General features: G+C 41.2%; 1 protein-coding gene across 8 annotated transcripts in view; it reads left to right on the forward strand.

Moving 5' to 3' along the window:
• Positions 1-6393, forward strand: part of LOC122998621 (MAP/microtubule affinity-regulating kinase 3-like) — an 86774-nt gene extending 80381 nt beyond the window's left edge. For all 8 annotated transcript variants that reach the window (XM_044375558.1, XM_044375556.1, XM_044375560.1 and 5 more), the window contains one exon: positions 6033-6393. In XM_044375558.1, coding sequence (XP_044231493.1) covers positions 6033-6346 — 314 coding nt within the window. In that variant the 3' untranslated portion in view covers positions 6347-6393. The remainder of the gene's footprint in view (positions 1-6032) is intronic.
• The last annotated feature ends 6379 nt before the right edge of the window (positions 6394-12772 follow it).

Consider the following 12772-nt stretch of genomic DNA (forward strand, 5'->3'; position numbering starts at 1 on the left):
TTTGATAAATTATTTATTGATTAATCTTAATTGTTGCCGATTAATCTTCATTCAGTTGTCTCATCGATTTATAATTGTTTCAGCTTTAAAGTCAAACCTTCAAAATAAGCTGAACTGTAATATCACTATCTTATAAACAGGGTGTAACTGCGTTTTAAACGTTTATGTTTATTCCCCAAACTGACTCTTCATCAGGCATCAAACAATCCTCCTGATCCTGATGACTGATGATCCGGCCTTTAAACTTTTTCTAAACACGTCAAAGTCAAATATTTTTAATCAGGCGCGAAACAAACAAGTTTTTGAACTCAGCACCTGAACGAGGAAAATGTTTGTTCAGCACGCTGATTGTGAAACATTTTTAACAGATGATGTCATAATATTGACTAATAATGTTATGTAATGACCGTTTCCTATTGATACTGTTATTATTTCACCACCAGTCAAAATGTTACACCCAGTTACTGGCAGACTGGTCTGACTCGGTGTGTCTACACGTTCAGATTTTCTCTTAAACTGTTTATTATGTTTTGCAGATTCTGACATTATTGACTGTTATTAGATATAAAACATCACTAGGATGGTAACTAGATATGGCGTGTGCTACACAGATTGTGTCAAAATGTCTAATAAAGGCAAAACAGTAAGATCTTTCACAACAACTTTCCCATTTTGCAACCAGTGTTCCCAGTAGTATTACATGACAGTCTAACCGCAAGGGAGTGATTGAAGGTCAGTGGAGTAAATAACATGAATCTTTTGCCTGTGCGGCTACATGTATGTGTGTGTTAACACGGCGTGGCCTCGGAGCAACGCTCACCGCCACCTGACGATGACTTCTCTGTGACTCGTCATGTGACTGAGCATGACTGTGACTGGGCACATTTTAAAATACCAACCAGTGAATTTATTTCCCCCCCCGGCCGCTTCGCCTCGCTCTGCACTCCCAGAATGATCATCGATCCTGGCGCAACTCTCATTAACTTTGCCCTCCTGTGTGTGTGTGTGTGTGTGTGTGTGTGTGTGTGTGTGTGTGTGTGTGTGTGTGTGTTACTCTGTTTGTTCCTGCTCACAGAATAAAGTCAGTCCGTCAAGGTTGCTGTAGCAACCGGGACCTGCAGCATGTCCGGGCAGGCTGGCGGATCACTGAGGTGGTCGGTGTTTATAAGTAAACTCAGGCTATAGATGTTTTAGCTGCAGCTCATAGCAACCCAGTTTTGTTTTAAAAGAGTGGAGAGGTCCTGCAGGATGTTGAGGGTTCACATCAAACTTGTATCGAGCAGTTTGGTCCATTTTTGCACTAAATAAACACACAGACCAGAAGTCCTGGATCCACTTTGCTCCCAGCAGGGCTTCAACTAACAGTTATTATCATTATATATTATCCATTAGTTGTTTGGTTAATAAAATGTCAGTAAAAGGTCAGAAATGGTGATCAGTGTTTCCCAAAGCTCCTTCAATGTTGTTTTGTTCCGACCAACAATCCACAACCCAAAAAATTTATTATCACAGAGGACTAAAGAAACCAGAAAATATTCACATTTAAGAAGCTTGAATCAGGGATTCAATTGTTTATTATCAAAATAGTTGGCGATTAATTTTTCTGTCAATCAACTAATCTATTCTGCTCATTTTTTGTTGTCACTTCTCCACTGTCGCTATTTAATTAAGGCATAAAAAATGCCCCAATAAGGCTTTATTGTCGTATTCAAGTACAAACTCCCAAAGCATCTGTTACCACAACTAAATGAGCTGCACATGTGTATCTGTGCTTGTAAGACACCACAGAAATGTATTAAAAACATCTGTTAACCATATTAGAAATGTTGCTCCAGCTTCTTTCCAGCGGAGATTGAAACTGCGACACAAACCGGAACGCAAACTGGAACGCAAAGAAGCAGCAGAAAAACCAGTGACGTGAAGGTGAAAAGTCTCATCTGACAGGTGCAATAAAACTAACATAAGAGAGTCGGGGTGTTTTTACTCAGCAGCAAGTTTGAACTCATCCAACAACATACCTGAACATGTCACAGACATGTCAGGCTCGTATCATATAGATCATATATCACATGTTACATCCTTGATTCTTTCCCATCCAGACGATTTGTTTTGTTGCACAATTTCAGTCGATGGGAAAGTCGTCAGTAACTAATATTTTCTGCTGCTTCCAATCTTTTTACTGATGCATCTTTTCACTGTTAAGACGTACAGAATCAGAGGTCATTGAGGCTGAGAGAGGACTCGCTAATATTCCTGAGGCACTTAAATGATTAAAAAAAAAATAAGCCCCAATATGAAGAGGAATGCGAGAGGAGCGAGGATGCTGCTTCGCGACTCTCTCTCTCTCACTCTCTCTCTCTCCCACCTCCTCTCTGACTCCCTTTTATGGTGCCCCTGCTACATATTCCTTTCGTGAGCATGTAGCCCCACACACGCACACACACACACACACACACACACACATAGAGATACAGATAAATACAGTGCAGCCAGTTCTCCATTGTAGAACCAGTCTCATGACCATACAGGGTTATGCTGCAGGCAGAGAGCCGGTGAACGTGTCTCCATAAGGAATGGCTCGATTTACTTTCCGCTGCTCAGACTGGATGTTTTTTCCCAGAGAGCACAAACCGAGCCCCGAAACGCTTCAACAAAACAAACAAAAAGATTTTTTTAAAAAGTTAAGGAAAATCAACCTGAAGCGAAATCGAAAAGCGAAAGTGTCAAATTCATCCATTTACCACAACACAGAGTGTTTGCAAAAGCAACAGGAAGCAGATAAATAACCCACAAACAAAAATTCATCACCTCGTTGTTCATGTTTTTTTCTGCATGTGAGTCTTAACTGATCTTTTCTCATGCACCACAAGAAGTTGCTAAGAGCTTGTTTACTGCAGTGCATTGGACAGAAAGTAAAACAAGGGCTGGTGAAATATTTCTCTCTTTTTTTTTTTTTTTTTCTTCTCTCCATGTTGTAATTCTTCTAATGTTTTGGCCTGCAGCCCGGCTCTCTTTAGAGTAAGCTGCTCTCTGAGAAGAACCCTCCCTCCCTCCCTCTGTCCCTACTCACTCGTAGACTTAGGAGTCTTATGTAAGCATAAAGCAAACATGTCCCGTGAACACACACACACACAGACACACACACACGCTTAAGCTGATCTGATACCGTTCATCACAGTTTTCATGCATGTATAGATCCCAGCTGTGGAGCTACGGTTGATATTCCGGGCTATTAATACCGACTCGAGACTCTCTTGTATAATCATCAACTCGACCCCTCCCTGTGTGTTCATCCCGGTTGCTAGGAGACCTTTCAGTTGTATTTATGGCCGAGTCCCGAGGGAGAACACTGGTCCTGTTAGCCAAAGGAACGACCGCTATCTGAAACATCCCCGAAAGCCTCTTGTAATATTTCTCGGACACAATGGGCTCTCCACCGAGGCCGCTCGTTTACGTCGCTTAGTAACTCTGCAGTTTGCATTATAGGTCGGTGATTCATCTCTCTGGCTTCCATTAACACTGCAGCCTAGTTTCTTTCCAAATGTCGTTAAGGAAAATTAGATATGACTGGCCATTTTATTTTTTATTGTCAACGAATCTCATGAGCAGAGCCGAAGCAGCAATGAACTCATCCTACTAAGAAGTGTGTGTGTGTGTGTGTGTGTGTGCATGTGTGTGCCCTGTTCTTCCGCTGTTGCCCAAAAAACTATTAAAAACACATCAATGAGTCACGCACCGCCTCGTGACATGTTCCTGTCCTGTGTTTACTTTAGTTTGTTTAGAAACGGCTCCCAAAGACAAATAACAGCGATCAGGTTTTCATTCTCCAGAAAGCGTTTCCGTGTTAAGATGCCATCTCGCACATCTGTGTCTGTTGACGCTCTGCTATGTGTCACAATGTACTAAACTTCTTGTGGAAATTTACAATGTCTCGGTGAGTCGGATCAATACGACGAGCGTGAAAAAATGGCGGTTGTTTACTTTAAAGAGAACCGCGTCCTCGCACAGTCATGTATAAACCTGACATAATTTTTTATTCAGCTGATCCCTTTTTTATAACAACTTCATGCTTCAACAGCTCTTAAATGATCTCTAACTGCAAAATCCACCTCATGAATAGCTGTTCCTTTTACCCATAATGCCCCACTCTAAATTATATCTAAGTGAATCAGATTTAGAGTATAAAATATATAGAAAACTCTAAACCCTCCTCAGCTGCGCTTGTCAGGGTCACGTTCTTTACTCTTCAGGTCAGCCGGTGAAAGTTTTCTTGGCTCTTTGCTCGGCCGCCCCGCTGAGAATCACTGCGGGGTTTCATTTAGTGGCGAGAGGCCAGAGCCGCTAGGTGATCTGTGTTTATTAGAGCGGCGGCTCATCCCCGCAGCCCGACGGCTCTCAGGCCCTGCTTAGTTAAGGAAAAGATATGCTTTGAGACTGCGTTTGGATGTAAGAAAAACAAATTATTAATAGTAGTTGTAGTATTACGGGTTTCCCCAGAGGGAGATTAAATGTCTTCTACGTCCATATTATGTTCAGAAATCCTCATTTCAGATTATTTATCTTTGTCCAGAGCTGTTTTCTTTTTTGAAGTGTAATCCTGCCAGATGACACACAGAGAGAAAAAACACCGAACCGCCCTTCTTCACTTATTTTTGAGATGTGATGCTTCGAGGAAGGCTTGTTGTTGCCCAGATGCATGATCATGTTTTTCCCTCTGCACCGGTGGTTTATTGCATAATATTTTTTAGTATCCCCGTGCAAAAGCATTTTGTGTGATTTGCTCCAAGCGACGTTTCTTTGGCCTCCAAAGAGTCATGTGAACAGACATCCTGGGTTAAGTGGATCTGCGGGGATCTTGTCTTGATCTGAGAATCCCTGAGAGTAAATTACAGCTGGTAGAGTCGTTCTACCTCCTGGTGTGGCTCTACGTATAGCTCAGATCACTGTTTGAGTACAAGCAGAAGACCGAGTTATCGCTTCTGTTTTACATTTTGACAACATGTCTGGCTGGATTAACCTCCTCTGGGGCTCCTGTACACCCCCGCTGCACATAGTAGTACTCTAGACCTGAAATAATTAGATGATTAATCAATTAGTCGATGGCATTTGTTGAGCAAAAATGCCAAAAATTCTCTGCCACCAGCCTCTCTCATGTCAATATTTATATTTTCTATGACAGTAAACTCAACATCTTTGGGTTTTTGACTTTTTGTCAAACAAAACAACAAATCTGAATATGTTAACTTGGGCTTCAGGGAATAATGATCAGCATGTTTCACTGTTTTCTGATATTTTATATACTGAACAATCAATCGATTATTAAAGAAAATAACCGTCAGACCTATTGATAATGAAAATAATAGTATGTTGCAGCCTTACAGTACTGCTATGATGGATTAATACTACGTGTCCCTCGATAAAACACAACTTTACAACAAATGAGCTCAATATAAACTATTAAAGTCTTAAAACTATATTTTGATACAGAGTCCCTCTTCAAGACCAGGACCACAAGATGTCGGAGTTGATATTATACTTCATCGGTGCAAATTTCTAACTAATTAATCAAATTATTTAGACCCAAACGGTCTGGAGTAAACATGAGGCTTTAGTGTCACTGGGTAGTTGACTGCTTTGACAATATGAACCAAAGCTTTGAAGATAAATAACACAAGTTAACAGATGTGTTTTTTAGCCACACTAGCAGCGTTGCTCTAGAGACGGAAATGGTGCTGGAGTTAATTAATTGATTAATAGATCACCAGCGATCTTACTGGTGATCCCTTGACTTTCCTCTAGCGCCACCATTCAGGTTTAAAGTGAAATGACAGAAAAAAGAGGAAAAAAGAGGATGTGAAAGATAAATAACAGAGTAAAATCATTTGGTTGTCATTTATTCAACGAGTTTGTGGGTAAATGAAAAAGAATTTTGTGTTTTTTAGTTGTTTATTAAAACTATAAACAGCCCAATACGTGACCAGAATCATCATTTGTTGACTGTTGGTTTGTTCTCTCTCTCTTTCTCTCTGCAGGAGGTCGGGTGTGCTCGTTCTCTCCGTGCATCGAGCAGGTTCAGAGGACGTGTGAGACTCTGGCGGATCACGGCTTTCAGGAGATCAACACCTTGGAGGTCCTGCTGAGAGTCCACGACGTGCGAACCGTCTCTCTGCCGCTGCCCGACTTCGGCCCCGACCCCTCAGCTCAGAACCAGCCCGATTCCTCGGAGAAGTCGCCTCCGACCTCTGCTCCGAACCACAACTCTGTCACCATGAAGACCACAACACCACCCAGAGAAATACCGGGTCACACGGGGTACCTGACCTTCGCCACCAAACCACGAACCTAGAACTTTATGTTCACTACAAGTAAAGAGGAAGTGGTTCATAATCTGTACTTTGTGCCTCATTTTAGAGTATTTCCCAGACTGTAAATCCAGCGAGGGTACCAGGCTCCTCCAGGTCCCAGCTGGCACTACAGCGCCAAGAGGATTTACAGTTTTATGTTGCATAACTTTATGCTCCTGTCGCTTGGCACCGGTTTGTTGCTTGCATCAAGCGAGAGTGAAAATAAAGTCGACAGCAATTTAATTTGAGAAGAATATACTTTATAACTTTGAGGATCATAACTGTGAAAGTGCCTCCCCTTTTATAAAATCACTGTTTTCATTTGTGGGGGGAAGAAATTCTATTTTTTTTTTTTCCTTTTTTTTTTGCACTTTTGTATTCAAGTAAATACAATAAATGTGGGAAAATATTCTTTTTTTTTTATTTTTTGTTTTGTTGTGTCACAGCATCAACAAGCTGCAGAAAAGGAAGTACTGTCAATGAAAGGTCAAAGGTTTAATCCCTTCAGCAGCTAATTTGACCTGCTAAACTGCCCTTGAGAAAGACATTGATCACCTACCACAGATCGATCATTCCCTGTCATCTCTCCAACAAAGGCATAAAAAATACCCCCAAAATACTTTTTAAAAAGATTTATAAAATATACCCATATATTTGTGTTTAGGAGGAAAGTAACCACAAATTGGTTTGACTGATCCTTTGTCACAATATCCAAGAAAGTACCTGCTAGAATAATAAACTCTTTTTATAGAGCACCTTTCATACAAGAAATCCAGTTCAAAGTGCAAAGTGCACAATAGACTAAAAGCACCGAACACACCTTAAAGGTGCAGTGTGTAGAATTTAGTGGCATCTAGCGGGACGGACTTGAGCAGAATACAATATCCATAAGTATGTTTTAATTAGTGTATAATCACCTGAGAGTAAGAATCGTGTTTTCGTTACCTTAGAATGGGCCCTTTATATCTACATAGGGGGCGGGTCCTCTTCTACGCCCACCATGTTGGACCGCCATGTTTCTACAAGAGACCAGAACAGACAAACCAAACGCTTCTGAATGCTGTGTCTGCAGAACAAGAAGTAAAATCTGACTAATATAGTTTGTTTACATATCCTCTGTAACTGGAGGAAGCTTCCTGAAGCTGACCAATGAGAACACAGTGGGCTCATCAGGAGGCGGGCCTTAAAGGGACAGGAGCTAAAACTGCTTGTTTCAGACAGAGGCTGAACTGAGGGGCTGCATAAAGAGCCAAGATAAATAAGGAGTTTTTAACTGTAATGCAAAGATATTCAAGTAAAGCCCCAGAATATAAATATAGACCTGGAAATGTGCATGATATGTCCACTTTAAAGAGGATATATCATGCACATTTGTAGGTCTATATATTTTTTTTTTTTTTTTAGCTCCTGTCTCTTTAAGGCCTCCTCCCAATGTTCTGATTGGTTAGCTTCCAGAAGCCGCCCCTCAGCTGACTTCCACTGGTTCCGGAGGCTACCTAAACAAACAGTTTTAGCAGAATTTCACTTCTTTTTCTTGTTCTTTACTCAAAATATAAACTGCAACATATGAGAGTGGACAACATGAACAACACATGGAAAAACCTTAGCAACAACCTTAGCAACCAAGGCTACAGAACAGACGGCCATTTGTGGGCATGTGCGAACAATCTGACGTCATAGTGAGGAGGAAGTAGAGGTGACGTTGCATACGAAGCCCTTATTTTGACTTTCAGGGAGTATTTTAACATATATTCACCTCAAGTTTTGGACCTTTGACCATGTTTAACGTCTGACGTCATAACAGTATAAAACAACAAAAAGCATGTTATATCTACTTTAACGCCACTTGATTGTGATTGAGCAAGCACCTCAAAACACAAGCAAGCAGACAAGTTGAGACAGATAACTGAAAGTGATAAATAAAAAGTTGAAATGTGCAGCTTCTGCCCTCCAAGCTGTAATAACACCTACTAAAGAAAAGACACAGAGACAAAACCTAAATATCGACAATTTCAGGATTACTTTGTCTTAATTATAACATCCAATTTTGTACAACTAATAGTGTTCATTTATATCCAGTTTAAAATCAGTTTCACTAAACGCTAAACTCAAAAGCGGCTGTATTAAACCATCCTCTTCTTGCACATCTGTTGTTCCTGTAAACTTGTGAGAATCTCCCTGCAGACACCGTCCCTGCACACCAAAAAAGGCTGCAGTTGCACACGGAGGAGCTACAGAATGACGTGCTTTTCCTTCTCCCAGACTTCCACACTGTCAGCTTCAACTTTCATAACCGACCTGGCTGATTGACTGCGCTGCATCAACTGTGTCGGCTGAGCTTTCCCATTCCCCCTCGTCTCCGAAGGGAGACATGTCCGGTGCTGCCAGAAGCTCCGGAAAATCATTACTGCTGTATTTAATTTGGACTCTGGGCGTTCATACTCATCTTTCATGACTGTCTCTTTCCTGTAGCTTCACTGGAGGCCGGCGTCCCCTAATGAGTGAAGAGTTTAATATCTGATAAATCATATTGATTATACTGTCAAAGTAATTTTGTTCAGATTTCCTAATCACATTAAATCAGACCAAATTATTTCAGTGTTTCAACACCTAACTGCTGCTGTTAGTGAAAGCCTCCTTCCACATTTAGAGGCTGTTGTTGTGCGTCGGGGACGGCACGGGCTGGTTAAAAGTATAAGCCTGGGTTTACTGTGGGTTATAATAAGCACTGAGGTTGTTTTAGTCTGTGTGTAAAGACAGGTTGTTGCATGTGAGCGTGCATGACCGAGTGGCTGAGTGAGAACAGCCAATTTTCCATTTCTGGGCTAGGCCAAAGACCAGCTCCAGTCACACTCTGCCACTGGAAAATATGCAGTTTCACTATCAATATCTCAGCTGTAATTCATTGGAAACATAGCACAAAATCAAAAGAAACCTGGTAACAATGTAAGACCAGATCCACTGGGAATTATTTTGGAGTGAGGTTGGGAGTCACGGGTCATAAATAAGCCTTCTCCTGGTACCGTTCAACAGTGGAAACCGGGAAGTCGTTGAACTAGAATAATGACTGTTTGGGTGTCTTTGAGTTTTTCTGCAGGGACTATGTGGGTAGAGGAAGTGAGTAATGCCCTCTGCTAAAGAGGTGGGTGTTGCTGTGGTCAAACCTGGTGTTTTCTACTTCGTCTTGAGAGAAAGAGGAAGAAAATGTTCACAACTACATGATGAATCGTACAGCTGATTCAGTTTGTTGTGAAGGTTAACGTAGACTGATAGAAAATTGAAAATACAGTAAATGACAGTTTACAGCATACATTACATATATATATATATGCATTTTATTGCTCATATGTCCGCACATTATGCGGAGATGACGGCTGTAACTTTACTGTTTTGGTTCACTCTCTGCGCTCTCATAGTGTCGTTTTTGGCCGAAGCAGGCAGCTGTTTTCAGAGAAAAAGCTCTAAAAAGCCACTGTACACTACCTGCTCAGCACCAAACAGCAAACAGACACAGTTAGCTGTAGACTAGCTGGTGAACATAGTTGAGCATTTAGCAGCTAAAGGGCCAGATATTTCCCTTAGGTGTTGGTGGAGAACAAAAACAGAGCTAAAAGAGAGTGAATATTGGACTTATATTCACCAAGTGGACAGAAACACGACTCCAAATGAATGATAATGTTGCTCCATAACTGCCGGATGTGGAAATAAACAGCTGATTGATAACAAGTTCAAAATATCAACTTAAAAGATGATGATATGTTAGTGTTCTGTTCACTACTTGTTTCCGCTGCCCTCAAGTGGCAAAAAAAATTAGTTATTGCAGGTTTAACAGGAAATTATATAATACTTATGCCATCATGCGTGGCCGGATGCCTCCAAGTTCCCATTTGGTCCAGTCCAACCAGTGCTGCTGCAATGACACTTTATTGTGTTAGTTTGGAATATGTACCATTAGAGCACAATATAATGTAGAATGAAGCTCTTTAAGTGTGATTTTGACACACCAGACATAAAAATTCAGGATCTGCCTCAGCTGACATTATATTTTAGTAGCACCGGTTCCCCAACAAATTAGCAAGTAATCAGATTAAAACTAAGTGTTATGCAGTGAACCTGGAGCAGTTGTCCAGTTGCTTGGAGAATGAATGGAGGCTCGATCTGGATGCTTATGTGCCTTCTGGATATTTGGCAGTGAGGAGCTTCTTTAGCACCTGTTTCCTGTGTTTACGTTGTTGCTCCTGCCACAGACACATGTGACCAATGAGAGGAGAGAACTTTCTGGCTTTTAGAGATGCATTTTGGTTTGCTTGGATTTTTTTTTCTGTGTGAAAAGAAACTATAAAACTATAGGTTTGAAATCACCCAAATTGGCATCAGGAATGACTCGCTGTGTCATATCCAGCTCTCACATCCATGTGTATGACCCTAAATGAAATCGCAGGGATAGGGTCACTTTTTACATGACTGTAAACTTTACATAATAGCTGCTTATTTTAAAATATAATTATTTAAATGGTCAGCTTTAAGAAAACTGAGGCGTGTAATTGAGTGAAAGCTGAAATAATTCCTCAGCAGTCAGTGAAGACCAGAAGCAGCAGGCTGCTCCGGAGGGTCTAATCTGCCGGGCCGAGGCTGGGAATAGCAGCTCTGAGCTGCTGGAAATCCTTCTGCTTAATCAGCTTGTTTTCTGCCCTCCTGAGCCAAGCGCTGATACCCGGCAAAAGTCCAGAATTGAAACCACCACGCTGCCAAAGAGCGAAGAGAGCGTGCACGGGCCGGGGCGGCACGCGACGTCGACACAGAGCTCAGGGCGAGGTGAGGGGGGGGCGTGTCGGGCCTCCGCAGCTCTGTTTGTGCTAAGTGAGGTCAGGGATGACCTGGACACAAGATGTTGACTTTGAGTGAGTGATTTAAGAGCTTAAAATAGTTGAAGTTTTGTTGGTAACTGAGCTAATATTTCACAGAGAGGAGAAGACAGTGATGATAGTTTGTTTTACGGTGGAAAGAGGAGGCGTTCATCTAAAGTCACACTCATATTTTTCAGTTAAATGTAGTTTCTAATTAAATTGAAGCAGATATTAACTTGGAAGGAGAAAATATATTTCAACGTAAGACAAGAGCCATGCTTTTTCAGACTAACACAGTTGAGATTTTGTTGGTAATTGAGCCAGAGAGGAGACGGAAGTGAGGTCAGAGTTTCATGTTTGAGAGGAGGCTTTAATTCAAGTTTACACTAATATTTTTCAGTTAAAACTAGTTTCTCATTGGATTAAAGGAGATAAAGAGATTTGCAGGAACATCAAAATAGGACACAAGAAGTTGGATTCACCGTTTAAGACTAAAATAGTTTAAAAAGAGAAGAGACGGAAGTGAAGTTAGATGGTTTTATGTGTGGGAGGACGCTTTAATTCACCATTAAACTAATATTTTTCAGTTAAAACTAGTTTCTAATTGGATTAAAGGGGCTAAAGTGAAGAAAAAAAACTGCACTCAAGTAGAGCATGAGAAGTCTCGGATCTCTTTCGGTGTTTTGGTGTTATGAAATTTTATATCATCTCGTTTGATAATTTACTCTCAACCACCGTGTAATCTAAATTTCCCCATTTCTCATCTCTTTCACAGCAGTGTAAGATGATTTTCTATTGTTTTTTTTCTGCAAAATAAGCAATATTCCTATTTCATTTTCTCATTCTTTTATAATGAAGAAGGCTGTCAGGAGTTCACATGTGCCGCCTCCCTGCTGCTGCGGATCTGTGTTTATCTGACTGTATGCCATCAAAAGCCCGGTATCATGACAGGGAGAGACTCTGCGAGTTCACGGAGCGCTGCCTCAGCTCTGCAGTTTTCTTTTAACCCTTTAATCCCGGTGGGACTAAAAGAGCACGAGAGAGGAGAGGGGAGGGGGGGGGCAGGAAAGTAGCGATGATGAGATTACGAGCTGAAAAGAGACGCAGAGAGCAAAGCTGTGTTGGTGCTTGTAGGTTTCTAATAAACCTCTTACACAAGCTTCACTTTATCTCTCTTGTCTCTGTCAAAATGGCAGTTTTATGAGGTTTAAAAATAAATTGAATGAGATCAATAACGGCGTCTATCAGAGTGAAAGTGAGCCTGGCGATTCTGATGGAGTCATGTTTGTAAGAAGTGCTTCCAGTAATGATATCATCAGGAGATAAAAATATGAATTCTCTTCTGTCTTGACTCCACAGTGACAGCCGTGGAGCTGCCCTGGTTTCTCCTGCTCGTGGACACTTGAGTAGAGGAGGAGTTCACGCACAGTTTGAACCCTGGTTGTCAACTTTTAATGATTTCTCCGGCGATTTTCTGCGTTTTTCTTATTGTCAACAAATCGAATGAGTTTAGTTGAGATTGACTAATAACAGCGACCGCATTTTCAGCCTCTTGACTTTGTTCTACATTGTAAATTTCTC

The sequence above is a fragment of the Thunnus albacares genome, chromosome 15, assembly GCF_914725855.1.
Source record: "Thunnus albacares chromosome 15, fThuAlb1.1, whole genome shotgun sequence".
Classification (NCBI taxonomy): domain Eukaryota; kingdom Metazoa; phylum Chordata; class Actinopteri; order Scombriformes; family Scombridae; genus Thunnus; species Thunnus albacares.